Consider the following 22,240-nt stretch of genomic DNA (forward strand, 5'->3'; position numbering starts at 1 on the left):
ATGTGGTGTCTGCAGATAATTAGAGACATTACAATATGTGGAAAACACACATATTTGGTGTCAGAAGTGTTGTGAATATAGGGAAAATAGAGGGTTTCTTTACCCTTTACCACCCAGCAACCTTTAATGCAAATGATAGCATATTATATGCTGCACTGTACCTTCCTTTTTTTAATTAGCAGTAATATCTTGGAGATATTTCCATAACTCTATGTGAAGAACTTTGCTATTTTTAAAAACAGCTGTTTAGTAGTCCTTTGTGACCATTCCTAGCAGTATAACCTTTGGGGCAACTTACTTAACTTTTCTATTCCTGCTTCACTTATAAAAAGAAGTAAAAATACTACTTATATTTGTAGAGACTATTAAGTGACCCTTAGAATAGTGTCTGGCACATAGCAAGCACTATATAAGGGCTAGTCACTGTGATGTGGAGGAACAGCAGGCAGGTCAAATTGGTTAGAACAAAAGGCCAAGAGCAAAATAGAAAATGGACAAGAGTAAAATTGTAAAGTCTTAAATAGGAGGTATAAAGATATGAGAATAGGGGAGAGGGAAGTTCCTGCAACAGTGAAAAGAATATTTGGAAGAAAGGAAAGGAGATTTTTGCCAGGCTGGGCATGAAAAGAAGATCTGAATTAGTCTGACCCTAGGAATGAAAAGGAAGGAATAGCTATGAGATGGGTAGAGAAAAGGAACATAGGGATATGAGAATTGATGGGATATAGATTAGAAAGAAGTTAGGACGTATATAGGACTCAAATTTTAAGTATGTAGCTAGCAGAATAATGGTTAAGAAAGAACTACACCAGTATACCTCATCATCTCAATTCCCCTTATCTGAATATTTACTCTAATAATACACAAACATTTTAAATCCAAACCCACTGTTTGTATAGAGAACTTGCTATAATGAATATGCATGAGGTGGAGCGTGGAAAAATATGGATATACACACCAGCAAAAAAATGGGTAAGTTGTATGTGAGTCCTGGTAGAAAAAGAAGAGTGAGGGTGATCACATCTCAACAGGATCCAGACTTGTGCTCATTTTTAAACAGGCATTATGTTACATTCTTTCAGCTGGCTCCTGCTTCACTGTGTCCACCTTTGCTCACTACTCTATAAGAGTGACTACAGCCAAAACCTCCCTATTCTAGTCACTAAGTCTGATTGAAGCAACTCTTCAATGGTAAGTAACCAATAAAAAAAATCTTATTTTGCTAAATTATATTTGCATTTATGTCTTAATGCAATCATTATATATCTTTATTACACTGTTTATTTCCCACTACTATACAGCTCACTGCAGTGAAGAAAAAAAATTAAAGTCTGTTGCATACAACATACAAAATTACCACATAACTAGTGAGTTTGTGGTAACTTTTTAAAACTAGATATTCTAGTAGTATTGAGGGGAAATGGGGCTTTTGGATGGGTATGGAAAACATGATTTTTCCTATTAAAAGGATGGAATATAGTCTCTATCTGAAATTATGCTATCCAACATATTTTCAGATACAGATTACTTCTGAGTAACAAATGATCCTGTATGGGACAGAAACAGAACCAGAGAAACGAAGATTTTGGTTTTGGGTAAGTTATAAGAATTTGCATTTTTCTCATAAGTGAAGTTGAACATATTCTCTTGATGTTTAAGAACTAGTTTTACTTCCTTTTCTGTGATCAGTCTATTTGATTCCTTTGTCCATTTTTCTAATAGGTTATTGGTCTTTTTCTTACTAACTTAAAATTAAGATTCTGTGTTTCACACATATACAAACACACACATTTTTTCCTTCTCCACACGTTTTGAGATTTTTCTTTGACTTTGTTTACGATTATTGTCATGCAGATTTTTTTTTTTTTTTTTTTTTTTTTTTTTTTTGAGACAGAGTCTCGCTTTTGTTGCCCAGGCTAGAGTGAGTGCCGTGGCGTCAGCCTAGCTCACAGCAACCTCAAACTCCTGGGCTCGAGCGATCCTTCTGCCTCAGCCTCCCTGGTAGCTGGGACTACAGGCATGTGCCACCATGCCCGGCTAATTTTTTATATATATATATCAGTTGGCCAATTGATTTCTTTCTATTTATAGTAGAGACGGGGTCTCGCTCTTGCTCAGGCTGGTTTTGAACTCCTGACCTTGAGCAATCCGCCCGCCTCGGCCTCCCAAGAGCTAGGATTACAGGCGTGAGCCACAGCGCCCGGCCATCATGCAGATTTTTTAAAAAATGTGGTTAATATTTCCTCTTACGGTTTCTGGGTATTAGTTCATACATAAAACTATCTTCTCCTTTTCTAGGATTATAAAAAATTCTGCCAGTTTCTTCTATTATTTATGTTTTAGAGATGGGGTCTTGTTCTATTGCCCAGCCTACAGTGCAGTGGCACAATCACAGCTCACTTTAACCTTGAACTCCTGGGTTCAGGTGATCCTCCTGCTTCAGCTTCCTGAGTAGGTCTATAGATTTCAGACTACAGGTGTGTGTGGCACCACGCCTGGCTAATTTTTTACCAGGCTGGTCTCCAACTCCTGACCTCAAGTGATCCTCCCATGTTGACTCCCAAAGTGTTAGGAATACAGGCATGAGCCACCAGGCCCAGTTATTCTATTACTTTAATGTTTTCACTGTATACACTTAAATCTTTGATTTATCTATAAGTTTAAGGTATGAATCCAAAATTTTTTTCCAGATGGCTACTTGGTTTTCCAGGTACTAGAAAATACCAGATACTGAGTAGCTCACTCTTTCCTTATTTTTTGAAATCTTATTATTTATGATGTTGAACTTTCATATCTGAAAGTATGGTATGTTTTTGCATTTAATAAGGTCTTTTTGTCCTTTAGTAATGTTTTATACACATACACACATGCACACACACATTTCTAGTTAAGTTTACTCTTAGATATTTCATTTTGTTTTTTACTATTATAAATGAAGCCTTTTTTTCCAGTGTATCTTTTAACTAGTTACCGCCCAGATATCTGAGAGTTGTTGACATCTCTTTATTAATTTTACACCATGGCACCCATACCAAATTCTCTTAGTTATTTGTCATAGTTTTTCAGCTGACTCTTAGGCTTCTATGTATAGATAGATTAAATCACCTTCACAAATAACCAATCTTTCAACAACTCCTTTCCAATTTTTATTATCTCTTATTTTTTTCTTTTGTCTAATTGCTTTGGCCAATAGCTCCAAAACAGTGTTAAATAATAATGGACAGTCTTAATGTTTCTATTATTTCTCTGCTAAACATCATGACAGTTTTTACATTAAGACAGATATTTAAAATGTATCTAATTCAAGAGTGATCTTGGCTGGGTGTGGTGGTTCACTCCTATAATCCTAGCATTCTGGGAGGCCAAGGCAGGAAGATTGCTTGAGCTCAGGAGTTAGAGACCAGCCTGAGCTAGAGCGAGAACCCATCTCTACTAAACATAGAAAAATTAGTCAGGTGTCATGACATATTCCTGTAGTCCTAGCTACTCCAGAGGCTGAGGCAGAAGGATGGCTTGAGCCCAGGAGTTTGAGGTTGCAGTGATCTATGATGATGCCATTGCACTCTACCTGGGGTGACAGAGCAAGACTGTCTCAAAAAGAAGAGAGTGATCTCAACTTTGAGGAGATTTAAGAAAATTCAAGAATGAATCTTGAACTTAATAAATTAACTGAAATTATATGTAAAAGTTGTTTGAAATGATGTTTTTAGAGTTAATTATGAAAAGAAAACTTACACTAGATTGTCTTCATTAAAGTCTGGCTGAAAATTCTCCAGAGGAAACAAAGATCTAAAATCAATCCCCATATTGAAAAACACAGCCGCTATATCAGACAATGATGGGATCCAAGGCCAAATTGGTGAGTCACTGAAGGTATCTAGTTAACAGAAGAAAACATTTTATTCCAAATTGTTGGTTTGCAAATCTCACATTTGCAAGCTGACAGTCTGCATGTGAAACATGGATTATTACAATGATTTTATAGAAATGACAGCTGCTAATTATAGGCTAACAACATAGCTAAGTTATAGAATGATCATAGGAATTAAAGATTTCCAGATGAATGTGAAGAAAATGACATTTATGAAGAAAATATCTGAGAGTGATGGATAAAATAGTATAACTCAGAAGGAAGCAAAACATTTTGAAATGACTAGAAGTAACATTCCAACTACCGATAACACAGGAAAATTTTATCATCTTCAGTGCCTTGTGACAGTCCCAATCCCCAAAACAGATAAAACAGGTAAACTACAGAACTTCTTTTTTTTTTTGAGACAGAGTCTCACTTTGTTGCCCAGGCTAGAGTAAGTGCCGTGGCATCAGCCTCGCTCACAGCAACCTCAATCTCCTAGGCTCAAGCAATCCTGCTGCCTCAGCCTCCCAAGTAGCTGGGACTACAGGCATGCACCACCATGCCCGGCTAATTTTTTCTATATATATTAGTTGGCCAATTAATTTCTTTCTATTTATAGTAGAGACGGGGTCTCACTCTTGCTCAGGCTAGTTTTGAACTCCCGACCTCGAGCAATACACCTGCCTCGGCCTCCCTGCTACACCTGCTAGGATTATAGGCGTGAGCCACCTCGCCTGGCCCAAAACTTCTTTTATTACTGGGACTCTTAAAGAAAGTTTTCTTAGAGAAAGCAACTGTCACAGTTCTGCAATGGATGCTTTCAATATGCTTTAGTGCATTATCAGTACAATACTATTGCTTACCAATAAGCCAATTAAAATTATTGGCTAAACAAATATTTATTTAGTGCAACTATTTCCACTTACCCAGCAAAGTAAGCCATGATTTGGTAAATATTAGGTAAGAGTTGCCACTTGTAAGATCATATACCCCTTTTCTCTATGCAACTAGAAAAATGCTGATACTCAATTTTCTGAGTTTCATTTCATTACTAAGGATGTTTGAATACAGAAATAATTTTTTATTCCATATAATACACACTTTAAATCATAGTAAATTTATATACTTACCATTTCTAATTGTTATTTCCATTAATGTGCTTAAAATTTGCACTGATACAATACAGTCTGTATGAACGGACATCATCTGTCAAAAGTTGATAAAAGATAGGGTATTAGAAAGAAAACACTAGCATTTACTTTTTGCTAGGCACATATAAGGGTGTTTTATGTACATTTCATTTAATACTTAAAATGACCTTATGAAGTGGTACTTATTACACATATGAACAAATAGGTTCAGAGAGATTAAATACCACTCCCAATGTGACACACAGAGAAGACAGAATTTAAATCCACGTCTGATTCTGAAGTCAGGGCTGTTTTTTTTTCTTTTTTGGCAGGGGGTCTTGCTGTGTTGCCCAGGCTGGGGTGCAGTGATGTGATCATAGCTCTCTGTAGCCTCAGCCTCAAGCTCCTGAGTTCAAGCAATCCACCCATCTCAGACTTCTGAGTAGCTGGGACTACAGGTGCATGTCACCACAAGCAGGTTATTATTATTATTATTTTCAATTTTTTAGAGAGGAGTCTTGCTTTGTTGCCTTAGGCTGATCTCGGGCTCCAGTAATCCTCTCACCTCAGCCTCCCAAGTAGTAGGGATTACAGGCACAAGCCACTGTGGCTAGGCCCAGAGTCAGGACTCTTTACATTCTAATATGCTGCTTGCTTTTACAATTTCCATTTATAATCTGACAAATATAACAACTAAAACTATCAAAAAATCTTTCTAATATATATCATGACATGAAACCAAAAAGCTATATTGGAAAAGGCTTCTAAGGTTGATCACATCAGAGGCAAAAACCAAACCATAAACCAGTAAAAATATTTGAAAAAATAAGATACAATTACATAAATTAATATACTTTCTTTTTCTTTCTCTTTTTTTGTTTTTTTTTTTTGAGATGGAGTCCTGTTCTGTCATCTGGGCTAGAATGCCATGGTGTCAGCCTAGCTCACAGCAACCTCAAACTCCTAGGCTCAAGTGGTTCTCCTGCCTCAGCCTCCTGAGTAGCTGGGACTACAGGGACACCACAACCCCTGGCTAATTTTTTCTATTTTTAGTAGAGACGGGGGTCGCTCTTGCTCAGGCTGGTCTTGAACTCCTGACCTCGAGCAATCCTCCCACCTCGACCTCTCAGAGTGCTAGGATTATAGGCATGAGCCACTGCGCCCAGCCCTAATATACTTTTTAAAGGATGCTCAATATCACTTGTAACCAAAGAGATGCAATAAAAAAACAATATCCTTTGTTTGAAGTGGACTTCAAAATTGGCAAAGATCAAGAATATTGGTAACACTCAGTGTTTACAAGAGTAGTAGAAAAGAGGTAAGCAATCTTAGGCTAGTGTGAGTGTAATTTGGTAAAATTTGACCGCAATTTGGTAATATTTATGCAAAGTTATCATATTTGTACTTTGATATATTTAGCCTTTTTAATATAGAAATTTAGATGAAGAGACAATAGAACTTTTACAAGACAATTTTTGGGAACAAAATCTCAAGTTAAAAAAATCTAAAAAAACATAATACATTAAAAGTAATTTTAAAGTGGGTTTATAGAGAGTGCTTTATTTCTCTTTTTTTCATAGTACTTTGAGTTGCTGTTTCACTCTCTTTCTCTTTTGCTTAGAGCCACATATTATAATAAACTTAAATCTAAAATGTAAGGAGGAATAACCCAAACTCTGCTCTCTGCTTTCAATCAGGAATAAGACCAGTATGAAAAAAAAAAGTCTTTGCTATGTTTGCATCGTTGTGCTCTGCCACTGGGAGGCAGCACCATTCACAGGCTTGTTACACACAGGACAAAGTTTATATAATAATCTTTTCTGCAAGGAGCAGTGATGAATTCTAGGGCCAGCAATACAGTAATTTCAGATATTTAAATAAATGTGTAAAGAACTATATACAACAATCTAATGTCTATCAATTAAAATTGGGTTAAATAAATAAATCATGGTGGAGCCTGACAAAGAATACTAGAAAGCCATTAAAAAGGATAACATATCTATACTCTGAGATGAAAAATTTAATTGTTACCTGAAACAAAAAAGTTATGAAACATATCCACATGTTCTGTTTATGGTAAGTTACATAGCAATTTTTGTGTGTAGAAAACACTGACCAACATGTAACAGATCCTGAAAATTAGAACTTGGGAAGAGTTCAGCCATCTTTCTAAAAAAAATTTAATCTCCTTTCCATTTCATTTGACCTTTTCACAATCAAATATGAATTCCTTTTGAAAATTGTAAAAAAAAAAAGTAATAAACTCTTCTGGTCTACTATATTTAGATGCTCATGATAAACATCACAAAAATACAAACATTTTTATTACACTTTAATAATTAAATTTACAAAATTACTAGTTAGGACTATGGCACGAATTCTGATATATTTTCTAAAAAACAGTTAAAAGTTAATATAGCCTCTCCACCCTCAAAATGGACTTGGAATTGAAAAGGAGAAACAAGACAAAGTGTCTTACACAAAGAAAGTGGTTACTGAATGATTATTAGTTGATTTTCAAAGAATAATGAAGAGTATAAAATACTGCTTAAATGAAGATATTCTTGTATATGTAATAATTAGGGTTTTAAAGGTTATAATGATGGGGGCCCACATCAATAAGACAAAATTAATGTAGATAAATGCAGTCTTACTTGTAGGTTTAAGAAACAATATATACAATTATAGAATAATGAAGCCCTGGTATGACAGCAAATGAAGTTTTGAATTGTAATCATTAGAAATATGTGGGTGGGGCAAATGGGTAAGAGGCTCACTGGACTGCTGGTAAGACAGGCCTTATCTGGAACATATATACATTTATGGGGGCAACACTTTAGGAGTGACACTGACAAGCTAAAGGTCATTTAGAAAGATGATCAGGGCCGGGCGCAGTGGCTCACGCCTGTAATCCCAGTACTCTGGGAGGCTGAGGCAGGTGGATTGCTCGAGGTTAGGAGTGGAGTTTGAAACCAGCCTGAGCAAGAGTGAGACCCCCGTCTCTAGTATAGATAGAAAGAAATTAATTGGCCAACTAAAAATATATAGGAAAAAAATTAGCCGGGCATGGTGGTGCATGCCTGTAGTCCCAGCTACTCGGGAGGCTGAGGCAGTAGGATCGCTTGAGCCCAGGAGTTTGAGGTTGCTGTGAGCTAGGCTGATGCCATGACACTCACTCTAGCCTGGGCAACAAAGTGAGACTCTGTCTCAAAAAAAAAGAAAGATGATTGGGATAGTAAGAAGGGATTTGAATTTTATTATCTTTTATAAGAGAATGTGTAGTGTGGAGAAGGATGACAGTCACTATAGTTGTTTTAAAATAACTGAAAGACTGTTAAACGAGGTTTATTATGGGAAGCTGTAGAAAAGATAATTAGTACCACTAGATAAAAACCATAGGGGGGCAAATTTTGATTTAATTAAGACAGTTAAAAAAATAAAATAAAAAAAGAATTACTGGGGTCCAAATAGTGAGCTCCTAACCACTGGAACAACTGCTCCTGCCTCACAGTCTTTCCACCACCTGCTGTTCTCTCTGCCTAAAATGTTCTTCAGCTAGGTAGGAGTCTCACTGAAAAGTGCTGGTTTGGCAGACCTATCTGGAAGATATGTCATTTATTTGGGGGAGCAAGGGTCGGGGGAGGAGGAACACTTTAGGAGTGACACTGATAAGCTATTACTTTACTCAGATCTCACTTCAACAGCAAAACCATCATCAACTACCTAATGTTTAAAAAAAGCAGGCCCGGTACAATGGCTCATGCTTGTAATCCTAGTACTCTGGGAGGCCAAGGTGGGAGGATCTCTTGAACTCAGGAGTGTGAGACCAGCCTGAACAATATAGTGAAACCTTCGTCTCTACAAAAAATAAGAAAAATTAGTTGGGCATGGTGGCATGCACCTGTAGCTCTAGCTACTTGGGAGGGTGAGGCAGGAAGGGTCACTTGAGTCTCGGTGTTTGAGGTTGCAGTGAGCTATGATGATGCCACTGTAACCTAGCCCGAGCAGAGTGAAACTTTGTCTCAAAACAAAGAAAAATACAGAATTTAAAAAATACAGAAAGCAAACTTTTTCCTGTATCTACCTTAGTCTACTTTAATTTTCTTCATAGCATTTATCATCTGACACAATATATCTATAAATACACACACACACACACACACACACACACACACACACTTGTCTGTCTCCTCTATACTAGAATAAGGGCTTCATGAGATCAGAGACACTGATTTTTTCACTGCTGTTCTCTCCAGTGCCTGGTACAGTTGGCACTCAAAAATGCCAAATATATGAAAAAAAAAAGAAAGGCTACACTAGAATATCTATTCAGTTCTCACCAAATACGAGATTCCTTGAAATGCTATCTTAAAGCCCACACTAGAAACTCCATATGCTTTTCCCACTTATTTCACAGCTTCACATATAATAACTATTACCCTCTGAGATCACTGATTTCTTTTTCCTTTTTATTTATAGGATTTCTGGGACAAACATTTATATATTATAAGGGATTCTTTTGCACTATGAATCCTTTTCCTCTAATGTATATTCTTCACACATTTAAGATTTTATGAAAGTAAACCCTCTAGTAACCTGAGAATAACTTTTGTCATTCATAATCCTTCTTGTCTATGCAATGAGGATAATTCCAACCTAACTGGGTACTTACTACAGTACTTGTAGATATAGAACCTACTGTGCTAGAAAAAGCCCTTTCCATAGCCTCTCAGCTCTGCCCACACATATTGTATTTAACCCTAAATTGGTGTCTTCTGGATAATACAAATGTCAAGAGCAATAAACTTCCATGTCAATGGTGTTTTTGCCTAAGGTCCAAAGTATCTAGAGTAACACTAGGACTCTACACATAAAATCAATGATACCACTGATATTTTAAGTTACCACTTAAATAAAACAAAAATTAAGATAATTATTTATCTTATTATTAAGATTAAAGTGGATTTAAGTATTAGATATGAATGAGGAAAATAGATAGTTGGATTTACACTCATATATATATATATATATATACACACACACACACACACATAAATGGGAAAATATTAGTATACTAATTAGAAATCTTGGAAAAAATATATAGGTATTCTCATAAACAAAGTTAAAAAGAAATTTAGGTATGTAAGTATTAGAAGACCCCTTTCAAAACTGACTACAATGAGCTTCAAGTCAGTGACAAGTTAAAAAATATTGAATTAAAAAATAACTGTAATAGTGATTAACTGGTGTGATGCAATGTCACAGGCATAACTACCATTATTAACTATCCTGTACAACTGTCTACATTATCATTTCCTTTATAATCTCTTTGTATTAACTTTTTGCCTTACTCTCACCCACTGAAATCATGGGTTTGACCATACAGGGTTAATTTTTTCTCTAATAATCAGCAAATAAAATTATATTTTAGAAGTTTGTTTTTGACAGGGAAATACAGTAGGAGGCAACTATAACTCTCCAAACATTTCTCTTACCCGAAACAGCCATTTTAACACAGGTACAGGACACTGGACGTAGTGATAAGCAGAGGTAAGAAAACCTTGTGTTGTCAAAAAAATCTGATCTGTTTTTCCTGATCTGAAAAAATAAAGTAAAATCAATATGACTGTTAGCTTCGTGGCAAAACACTTCTACCACTACCACCATCACCACATCTGATGTAATCAGGGAAATGAGCAAGCATATTATCCTTGGTCCATGGAGGTGGACTCTATACCAATATGGATGAATTGCTCATAAAAGAAATGCAATTGATGGCCTATAGTTGATCCCATCTGTTGGCTTGGCTCCACGTTTATCTGGTGGACAAAGCTACATTTATTGGCAGTGTGGAAAGAGACCCTATCAAATCTCAGGACATCTGCTTTTGCCAGCTTGGAGATAAACTTCATAAAACTCAAGACAACAATTAATATGATCTCTTTAGACTTGAGATATCATGTACTTAGAGAAATCAGACCAGTTTGGGTAAAGACTACTAGCTGCCCATTCCAACACCTATTTTTACCTTTCTTCTTTCTTCTGAACCCTGATTTTTAGCTGAGAACACTGGCTCCTGAAATAAACATCACTTCCCAGCTTCCCTTGTAGCCAGGAGTGGCCCTATCAACTAACCTGTATCCAATTAACCATAAGTAGAAATGTTATGTGGAATTTATGGGAATTTGAACATAAAGGCTAAATCTTCAATACCACCTGGAAGCTCTAGGTGCTAAGAATGGTGAAAAAACATTATGCAGTGAAACCAGCACAATAGCCCTTGGACTTCCTACCTCTGTATCTCTTTCACATAAGAAAGAAATATACTTCTTCTTCTTCTTTTTTTTTTTTTTTGTTTGTTTCTCAACAGTTCCAATTGCTGAAAGAAATGTACTTCTTGTTTAAGCCACTGTTATTTTGACAGTCACCACTATTACATACTGATCTTAATCCTACCAAATAAAGTCATGTAATGTGCCAAACAACTATCCTACACTGCTTGCTATAATTAAATAAGAAAACCCAAGAGCAGTGGTAATAAGAGGATTAAGAAACTTGATAGATCATAATAGAAATTAACCTTTTAGAAGATTACATTGTTCAGAAGTCTTTTAGAGTAAATTTTTACACATAAAAAAGTAAAATGTCTATTTTTCTACTTACTTAAGAATAAGCTTTTCTACAGCACTTTGTCCAATAAAACCAGAGTCTCTTAAATCCAAGGTATACTGATTGAAAATTTTTCCAGAATTGAGGAAATTAAATATTTCTTCACCTGGATGATGATCAGGAATAGCATCAACTGTAACTGAAAATTTCTTTAGAAATTCCCTGAAACACAAACAAAGTCAATGAATACTAAATAGTTACACTACACATAGTTTTGTACTTCAAAGCTGGGTGCAAAGAAAACTATTTTTAAAACCAACGTTAATCCCAAATTAGAGGATTAGCATGAGAAAAAGTATGTTTTGCTTCTACCACTCTTTGCTAACAGCTATTCAAGAGCCACTAATATGTCTGTGTGTAAAGAAATAATAACTAGGAGAAAAGACAAAAGATGTAACTTGGCCCTAACATCTGTCTTTCAAACCCATCACAGATGGATTAGAAACCCATCAAAGATTATTCACTAAGTAAATGGCCATATCAACAGCTCATTTATTTTACAAAAACAACTAAAAATGTAAAAACTTAATAGGAGCATATATACATTATGAAAAGTGTTATACCTGTGCTCTTCCAAGAGGCCATCCTCATCATCTGTACTGTCTTGATCTCCGATTCTGATTGGGGATTTAATGCCTCGGCCCTGCCTTATGTCTTCTTGTAGTTGCTTCTGCAGTTCATCTAGCCTAAGAATTGAGAAGAATGCTATAATAAATAGTTTCTGTAATCCTAGCACTTTGGGAGGCTGAGGCAGGAGGACTGTTTGAGGCCAGGAGTTTGAGACCAGCCTGGGTAACAGTGAGACTCCTGTCTCTACAAAAATTAAAGAATTAGCTGGGTGTGGTGGCATGTGCCCATAATCCCAGCCACTAGGAAGGCTAAGGCAGGAGGATCACTTGAGCCCAGGAGTTTGAGGTTGCTGTGAGCTACAATGACGCCACTGCACTCTAGCCCAGGCAAGAGAGCAAGACCCTGTCTCAAAAACCCCCACTAAGGCCGGGCGCGGTGGCTCACGCCTGTAATCCTAGCACTCTGGGAGGCCGAGGCGGGTGGATTGCTCGAGGTCAGGAGTTCGAAACTAGCCTGAGCAAGAGCGAGACCCTGTCTCTACTATAAAAATTAAAAAAAGAAATTAATTGGCCAATTAATAAATGTATATAGGAAAAATTAGCCGGGCATGGTGGCACATGCCTGTATTCCCAGCTACTCGGGAGGCTGAGGCAGCAGGATTGCTTGAGCCCAGGAGTTGGAGGTTGCTGTGAGCTAGGCTGACGCCACGGCACTCACTCTAGCCTGGGCAACAAAGCGAGACTCTGTCTCAAAAAAAAAAAAAAAAAAATGGCCGGGCGCTGTGGCTCACGCCTGTAATCCTAGCTCTTGGGAGGCCGAGGCGGGCGGATTGCTCAAGGTCAGGAGTTCAAAACCAGCCTGAGCAAGAGCGAGACCCCGTCTCTGCTATAAATAGAAAGAAATTAATTGGCCAACTGATATATATATAAAAAATTAGCCGGGCATGGTGGTGCATGCCTGTAGTCCCAGCTACTCGGGAGGCTGAGGCAAGAGGATCGCTTGAGCCCAGGAGTTTGAGGTTGCTGTGAGCTAGGCTGACGCCACGGCACTCACTCTAGCCTGGACAACAAAGTGAGACTCTGTCTCAAAAAAAAAAAAAAAAAAAAACCCACTAAATTAAATTAAATATATATATATAAAAAATAAATAGTTTACCCTAAAAATAAAAATCTTTAGTTTTTATCTAAAAACAGTACCAAGGAAAACCCTTATTAAGTACCTCATTATATGACAAATTTTGTTATACTATAGGTCAAATTATGTCTCCCAAATACATCATGATGTACAATTTTCACTAAAACATACAAGGTCTATTTTAGGTCTTAGGTTTTTTTTTACCCAGCTACCAGTATAGTATTAGAATTGTGTTCTATTGCATAAAAGACTTGACTATTTCTTTTTTTTTTTTTTTGAGACAGAGTCTCGCTTTGTTCCCCAGGCTAGAGTGAGTGCCGTGGCGTCAGCCTAGCTCACAGCAACCTCAAACTCCTGGGCTCAGGCAATCCTTCTGCCTCAGCCTCCTGAGTAGCTGGGACTACAGGCATGCGCCACCATGCCCGGCTAATTTTTTCTATATATATTAGTTGGCCAATTAATTTCTTTCTATTTATAGCAGAGACGGGGTCTCGCTCTTGTTCAGGCTGGTTTCGAACTCCTGACCTTGAGCAATCCGCCCGCCTCGGCCCAGAGTGCTAGGATTACAGGCGTGAGCCACCGCGCCCGGCCTTGACTATTTCTTTATAGCTAGGACTTTAAGAATCTGTCCAAATATAAAGAAAGAAAAAGATGGCAAGAAATAAACATCACTAATTTGATTATCCTCTCCAGTTTTTAACGCTCATTTGGGTTCTAGTATACCAACAACCTGATAATGTTAATTGTGCTTTCTAGTAGCAGTAGTTAGTTGTCATTGTCATCATGATCATCATAACACCTAACACTTACTGAGCACTTATGTGACAGCCCCTGTACTAAGGGCTTTATGTATCAACTCTTTTAATACTCACAAGAAATCCATCTAGTAGTTTATCACTCATTTTATAGATAATGAAACAGACATCAGAAAAGCTAAATAAGTTGCAAGAGTTTGCAAAGCAAAGAGATGGGATTCACAGCCAGAGAGTCTAGTTCCAGAGTCCTTGCTTATACTACCTCTCTAAGATTAAGTTATTTTAACCAAGGTTCTTTTTTTTTTTTTTTTTTGAGATAGTATCTCATTTTGTTGCCCAGGTTGGAGTGCAGTGATGCAATCATAGCTCACTGCAACCCTGAACTCCTGGGCTCAAGCAATCCTCCCATCTTAGCCTCCCCAGTAGCTGGGACTTTAGGCATGTACCATCATTCCTGCCTTTAACCAAGGTTCTTATTTCCAGTGTATGAGTATAGAACAGTAAATGACCAGTAAATGTACTGCTCTATCACTACAGAAAAGAACTACCTCAGATCAAACCAGCACTTCTGCCTCTGGTCTGTGCAATGCTCAATTTTAAATAAACAACTTCAGATTTCACATCACAGATCACATGAATTCATGAAACATTTAAAGAATTTTATAATAGAAACACAATTTCTCTAATTAAATTCAGAGAGGGAAAAACTTTTGACCTACTAATTGTCTGTAAAATTCCTCTAGCCAGCTATTCAGTAATGGAGTTTGAGATTCATAACATATATCAAATTCTACATAATCAAGTCAGTTGAGCTTTTAGTGAAGCTCTCTGGGCTAGTTTCAAGGACATTCCCTAAATTAATAAGGAATATATTTTTCCCCTCTCATTAGCAAAAACAGTTTGCAACTAGTCATATAAATGTCATTGGGTTCATTATGATCCTCAACCTTCTGATTTCTGTGTGTGTGTGCGAGTATGTATGTATATGGTTGGGGTGCTCATCCTGACTCTAAATTTTTTCTCAAGAGTAACTTGGTACAAATGTTTAAAAAATTCTACCTGTGAGAACAACAAAAAACCCCCTAAACAACCCAATGAAAAACAGGCAAAGAATCTGAAAAGGCATTTCTCCAAAGAAGCTATACAAAAGGCCAATAAGCACTTGAAAAGATATTTAACATTATCAGTCACTAGGGAAATGCAAATCAAAACCATAAGGAGAACACTTTGCATCCATTAGGAGAGTTATTATTTAAAAAAAAAAAAAGAAGAAGAAGAAGAAAGGAAGAAAAAAAAAGAAAAGAAAACTTGATTAGTGTTGGTAAAGTTGTGGAGAAATGGGTACCATTACGCACTATTGGTGTGAAGGTACAATAATGTAGCTGCTGTGGAAAACAGTGTGGTGGCAATTAAAGAGAATTACTATATGATCCAGCAAGTCCACTATAAGTATATACCCAACAGAATGGAAGGCAAGGACTTGAAGAGATATTTGTATACTCATGTTCATCGCAGCATTATTTGCAATAGTCAAAAAGTAGAAGCAACCCAAGTGTCCACTGACAGATGAATAAACAAAATGTGTTATATGTATAATACGGTGGAATAATCAGCCTCAAAAAGAAAGGAAATTCTGACACATGCTATGACATGGGTGAACCTTGAAGACATTACTCTAAGTGAAAGCAGCCAGTTATAAAAGGACAAATACTATATGAATCCACTTATATAAGGGACCTAGAATAGTCAATTTCATAGAGACAGAAAGTAGAATGATAGGTGCCAAGGTCAGGGGGGAAGGGGAGAATGGGGAGTTATTGTTTAATGGGCATGGAGTTTCAGTTTAGAAAGATGAAAAAGTTCTGGAGTTGGATGGTAGTGATGGTTACACAACAATGTAAGTGTACTTAATGTCACTAAACTGTACACTTAAAAACAAAAAAACTCTACCCATGCTTTTGATCAAGAATTTCGGCTGTTAGATACTAATTATGACAAACAGAAAATAATTTATATTATTGCTTAATGCAGTATATACTATAAAAACCTGAATCTCTTGATCCACCCTATGAACAAGAGAGCATATCTTATTTCTAACACACATGACAACATAAGAACTATTATAATGGTACTAACACAAAATGCATGCTAACTTCTCATTTTTTTAAAGGGTAAATTAACAGTATAAAGTGCTCAAAAAAAAAAAGAATAAAATGCCACGCAGAATGCCAAGCAGAATGTAAAAATTAGCAAATTAATCTTGATGCTAACTAACCTTTGTGTATCTTCCATCTCCTTCACTAGACGCTCTAAAGTATTTGTATAAGTGCCAGTATGAACATGTTCCTAAAACAAGAAGAAAATTTAGAAATACTTTACAATATAAATTAGTAGAAGAACTAGAATGTTTTAAGTTACTCAGAGTACTAGAGACTATTTTCTATTTTAATAACCTGGGCCAGGATAATACCTTTCTTAAAGAATTTTCATCATCATGCTTTAAATCTAGTATTTTGCACTGTAGGCAATTTGATTTTACCATCTATTAGTAAATCCACTACTTATAAAACCCTGCTAGGCTTAGGATCTGACTGCAAACACCCAATGGCTCTGTGGCTACCTTGTCTTTACTTTTAAGTTCTATTTTAGTGGAATCAAACTAGTAATTTTTAGGTGTTCCCATGGAATATTAATACCTTCCCCACCAAATTTTACAGACATCTTACAATTTAGTTTATTCCCAAGATAGAATGAAGCATTTTATAAATAAAATTGCACACCACAATTAACAACATTTCTACACTCTACCTTCATTTACAGCAGTGGTCTCCAAAGCAGGGGGTGTGCAAGGTGATCCATTGGGGTGCAGAAAGAAAATAATAGAACTTCTATTTATATGGAACTTCTATAGAAACTCCAGTAGAACTTAGTCTATAGTAACTTCTACATAACTTCTATAGGAAAATACTTATTTTTCTTCTTTCTTTTAAATTCTGTTTTTGTGCATTTTAGAAAGTAAACAGTATTATAGTGGTACATGTATATAATCTTTAAGTATACATATATATTGGGATACATGCTCAAAAATTGTTTTTACGAATAGAAGTGTGTTGAGATCAAAAAAGTTTGGAGACCACTGATTTACAGTAATAAAACTAGAGATATGGGAACTCATTTACCAAACGAGAATTATACCAGTTTTAGTCTAATTATGAGTTGTAATAAAAACTGAATTTTAAAATAAGTTCTAACCTATCCCTCTAATCAATCCATCTTTCATTAATCCAATCTTTCACAATTTTCACTAATCAATCCATCTTTCCCTCTTCAAGTAAAGATAAATGTCACAGAGCTACTTACCATATAGTCTGATGACTGAGATCTAAGCCCCTTGGAAAGAACAGGAGGCTTTCCTGTAGTTGTAGGAGTTTGATTGAAGTTCAAAGCCATTATTTCTTCCAGTGATTTTAATGTTTCCTCTTCCTCATCACTGTCTAGGTTGTAACCTAAACTTTCTTCATCACTATCAAAATCACCCCTTAGTTTTCTTTTCAGTGCATTGCTACCTGCATTGGAATTTCCTGAACTCTCTTTATCTGAAGGGACTTCAGCCGAAGGTGCTGTAGGGCTTGGGATACATGGCACAACTTCCAAAGCAGCCGGGGGAGACTTTGTAGGAGTGCCATATTCTGAACGCAAAGATTCCCCAGAAATTTTCCCTGAAGATACATTAGGATCAGCCTTATTAGTCTTTGCTTTATGTTCTTTGTGTTTGGAGGATTCTGCAGAATGCCCAGAATATTCTTTAGATGAGGAACGCTCTTTATCTCTTTTAGGAACTGGAAGAGTGCAATTTTTAGCATTTAATGGTACCCGAGAGGAACCAGCACTTGGAACATGGGAAAGTAAAGGTATAAGTTTAGTCTCCTTTGATGTCACAGAGCTAGCATTTTTATTTTTCTGCAGGTTGCTAGCTTTTTTAATTGCAGATTTTTCCTGAGGTAAAGGTAAGTGGGGTTTCTGTATCTTAGTCTCTTTGGTACTTGCCACACGGATTTGGTCACTATTCCTGGAAGAATGGTGGCCAGAATTTGAAGGTGCCAAGTCTGCAGAGGAGCGATCAGTTTCATCATTTGGTTCCTTGGATATGTCTTCCAAGCGCAACACACCACCAGGTGTCTTCAGTGCAATATGTTTTATAAATTTTTCTCTCTGATGTGGTCCATCAGGACGCTTCTCAAGGAAGGACTCTTTTGCTTTTGGTATCATTGATTCTCTTGTGCTTTTCAGATCTGAGTCCACAGAATTCCTTTTTCTTTTGTCAGGGAATTTATTCTGCTTAGAGCCTGCTAAAATTTAATTTTTGCCAGATTAGTGAAAAGTATACTTTCCTATTTTAGTAAAGTTTATTCAGTGTCTAGAACATCCTGATGAAATGTTTAAGTTCTAAAAGTTCAGGATGAGATTATTCACCACATATGGAATAAGGAAAGAGTTAATATTATCACTTATCAACTAGATAAATACTGATGTCCAAGAAATTTAAAGCTATGTTCATTTTTATTCCAAAGCTATGAAAAGTTTACTACTTTAACAGAATTAAAAGTGTTACTCTCTAAAACATAAACTGCATATCTGTAGCAAGGAAAGGATTCCACAGGCATGTCTCCTCTTTTAGACCTAGGATTACCTGGTTCCTGAAATGTTAACACTTCTACATTTAAATGTAAAGTACTTTATAACACATATAAGATAACTAGTTCAAGGGCAATAAATTTTCTCATTTAAAAAAAAATTGTTTGTTTCCTTGCGTCAAGGGAAAAAAAAATTTTGCCTAAGTCTTTTACCCAAGTATTTAATTGCTATTTCCTCTTTCCCATGCATCCCTCTAGTTTTCAGCTGTGTTGTGGGTTAAATTACATCCCCCCAAAATGATATGTTGAAGTCCTAATTCCCAGTACCTCAGAATGTGAACTTAATCGGAAATAGGGTCTTTATAGGCATAATCAAATCAAAATGAAATCATTAAGGTGGGTCCTACGCAATATGACTGATATCCTTATAAAAAAGGGAACCTGGACACAGAGACAGACATGCACAGATGGAAGACAATGTAAAAATTCACAGGAGAAGATGCTATGTGATTGGAGTGATGCAGCTACAAATTAAGGAATGCCAAAGATTACAGGCAAACTCCTACCGTGTTTCCCCCAAAATAAGACCTACCCATAAAATAAGCTCTAGCAGGGTTTCTAAGCATTTTTGCAATATAAGCCCTACCCCGAATATAAGACCTAGTGATGGGCGTGGCTACGCAGCTTATCTGCACAACCCATGTATTTCATCGTGGAGCGGTAAAGAAGACGAGCAGCCCTTCTCATCTGCCCCATTGAGACAGCTACTATCCCAGAGGTGACTGGAAAGGTGCCGGCAGCCCCACCAATAATGTTGGCTCCTCCTGTCAGGTACCGGCCATCCTGTGCGTGCTACAAGCTGAGGCTTTGAGGGGAAAATAACACATCCCCTGAAAATAAGCCCTAGGGTGTCTTCTTGAGGAAAAATAAATATAAGACCCTGTCTTATTTTCAGGGAAACACGGTAGAAGCTACAAGAAGTATGGAAGTATTCTCCCCTAGAGTTGCCAGAGAGAATAGGGCCCTACTGATACCCTGATTTCAGACTTCTAGCTTCCAGAACTGTGAGACAATAATTTTTGCTGTTTTAAGCCCCCCTAGTTTTGGTACTTTGTTATAGCAGCCTTAGGAAACTAATACAAGCTCTGTGTGTACATGTGTGTGTCTCTATATATGTGTGTGTAATATGTTTTTTTTTTTTAAGAGATAGGGGCTTGCTCTGTCACCTAGGCTAGAATGCAGTGTCACCATCATAGTTCACTGCAGCCTCAACTCCTGGGCTCAAGTGATCTGCCTCCCTTGGCCTCCCAAAGCACTGGAATTACAGGCATGAGCCACTGTGCCTGGCCTAACACCATCTATATTTATTATAGCTCCACCCAGAAGCACTTTTATAGCCACATATATTTTAGTTAACCAGTTTTTAAAAATTCATATTGTGCTTAAAAATGTGATGTTTATATATATATATATATATATATATATATATATATTTTTTTTTTTTTTTTTTTTTTTTTTTTTTTGAGACTGATTCTCACTGTCCTGCCTGGGCTAGTGTTGTGGCGTCAGCCTAGCTCACAGCAACCTCAAACTCCTGGGCTCAAGCAACACTTCTGCCTCTGCCTCCCGAGTAGCTGGGACTATAGGCATGCACCACCATACCCAGCTAATTTTTTTCTATATGTTTTTAGTTGGCCAATTAATTTCTTTCTGTTTTTAGTAGAGATGGGGTCTCACTCTTGCTCAGGCTGGTTTCGAACTCGTGACCTTGAGAGATCCACCTGCCTCGGCCTCCCCAAAGTGCTAGGATTACAGGCGTGAGCCACCACGCCCAGCCTAGGGTATATTTTAAAATAACTGAAAGAGGAATTGGAATGTTTCTAATACAAAGAAAAAAAACTTCAGTATGTGGAATTATATAAATGAAACTACTTCAGCCACCACTGATGAAATTTGCAAATCCTGGAAAGGAAGAGAATAATTTTGTTTTTATTTTGTTATTATCAGAGAAAAAAGCTAAATAACTTGGTGGCAATATCATGAGCAGCAGCCCTTTATACTTGCAGAGCTAGCCTAACAATATGTTGTTCTTCCATTCACCTCAGTGCAAAGTAATCATTTATTTAGTACAACAAATGTGCAATGCAGTGAGTACAGGAGCAATCTCCTGAGAAATTATTGTTCCTGTATAATAATGTCAAAATTCGCCAAAATTTGGTCATAAAATCAACATTGTAAAAATTAAATAAACAAAAAACACATAAAACTTCAGATTTATTCCTGTATCCTAGAAGTTCCTTCCCTGATGGTAAAATACGGTTTCAGACATGGCTGAAGATTGATTTTAACAGTCAAGAGTGCTTGGTCAAACGCAATGCACCTCTAGAATACAAATAAAATGAAGTAATACAAAGAATGAGTCAGAAACTATCTCTCTGTACCTCTATTTTTATGTCTCTAAGATTGTGAAGGTCAAAGAAAAAAAAACTGAAACCCCAGACTATTAACAGTTTTTATTTCTAGGGGCCTTTCACTTTCTGTGTTACAAATTTCTGCAGTGTTTGAATTTTAATGTTCTATTTTCTAGTTACAAAAGAAAGGAAAGATACTTTGAGAAGTACTGAATTAACAGTAGCTGTTTGTTACTATGTATTTTCTCACTCAATAGATACTAAAATATCATGTGGATGTCCTTGAAATTTGCTATTTAAAAAGGAATCTTTGTAGTTGAAATATTAGGAAACACTATCTTGGATATGGTAACAGTTTCAACCTTATACAAAGCATCTTCAACATAATATCAAAACCTCAGATAGTCCACAATTCCAAGAATGTAAGATTATGCTTCTTGATGTAGCCAGGGATTCAGAAGTAGAACACCGAATGCCAATATGAGAAACACATTGTTAGGAACTCTTGAAGAAGGCAGAGAGATTAAAGATAAACCATTATACATACTAAATGTATACTAATTTAGGGACTAGTCTTTTTGAATATAATCTTACAAAAGTCCTAATTAATATGAGATGCTCAATTCACCTCTAGGAAGGGAACTACATTTTTAAACAAATTTGTACTTTTTAAGTAGTACCAAAAGTAACAAATTTATTTATTAATAGGAATTCAGAAATTTAATTTTGATTCTACCTGAAGTAAGTTCCCATGAATCAGAAGAGGATCTTTTTCTTGAGACATGTCCATTTTCCTATCAGCAAAACGAGAAAAAAATAATTAGGAGTTGGGGGCAATAAAGAATGTGCATTTTTCTTCATAAAATTTTAACACAGATTTCTAGATTAAATAAAGCACGCACCTATATTTGGAGGTAAAAGTTTAACTTTGATAATAAAATATTTAAAGATCTTAAGTTTTATCAAAAAAGGGGCATGTGTATCATGTTAAAAATGAGGTCAGTTTTCATAATGCTAATTTAGAGATTTATATAAATAACACCAGATTAATATATTAGATACTGTATTATTATTTTGATAA

General features: G+C 36.4%; 1 protein-coding gene across 5 annotated transcripts in view; it reads right to left on the reverse strand.

Moving 5' to 3' along the window:
• SLF2 (SMC5/6 complex localization factor 2) overlaps positions 1-22,240 on the reverse strand; it is a 50,838-nt gene that overhangs the window by 22,819 nt on the left and 5,779 nt on the right. For 3 of the 5 annotated variants that reach the window (XR_012922840.1, XR_012922841.1, XM_012768955.3), the window contains exons 4-11: positions 21,896-21,953; positions 17,475-18,463; positions 16,390-16,460; positions 12,219-12,341; positions 11,650-11,817; positions 10,482-10,584; positions 4,987-5,062; positions 3,736-3,877 (exon numbers count right to left, since the gene is read on the reverse strand). Coding sequence is in view for 3 of the 5 variants with exons in the window: in XM_012768955.3 (XP_012624409.1) it covers positions 3,736-3,877; positions 4,987-5,062; positions 10,482-10,584; positions 11,650-11,817; positions 12,219-12,341; positions 16,390-16,460; positions 17,475-18,463; positions 21,896-21,953 (1,730 nt within the window). In the remaining 2 variants the exon portion in view is untranslated. Of the gene's footprint in view, positions 1-3,735; positions 3,878-4,986; positions 5,063-10,481; positions 10,585-11,649; positions 11,818-12,218; positions 12,342-16,389; positions 16,461-16,922; positions 16,942-17,474; positions 18,464-21,895; positions 21,954-22,240 lie in introns of those variants that run through there. The other 2 variants (XM_076009846.1, XM_012768968.3) reach the window with 2 other exon arrangements.

The sequence above is a fragment of the Microcebus murinus genome, chromosome 14 (genome assembly GCF_040939455.1).
Source record: "Microcebus murinus isolate Inina chromosome 14, M.murinus_Inina_mat1.0, whole genome shotgun sequence".
In the NCBI taxonomy this organism is placed as follows: Eukaryota; Metazoa; Chordata; class Mammalia; order Primates; family Cheirogaleidae; genus Microcebus; species Microcebus murinus.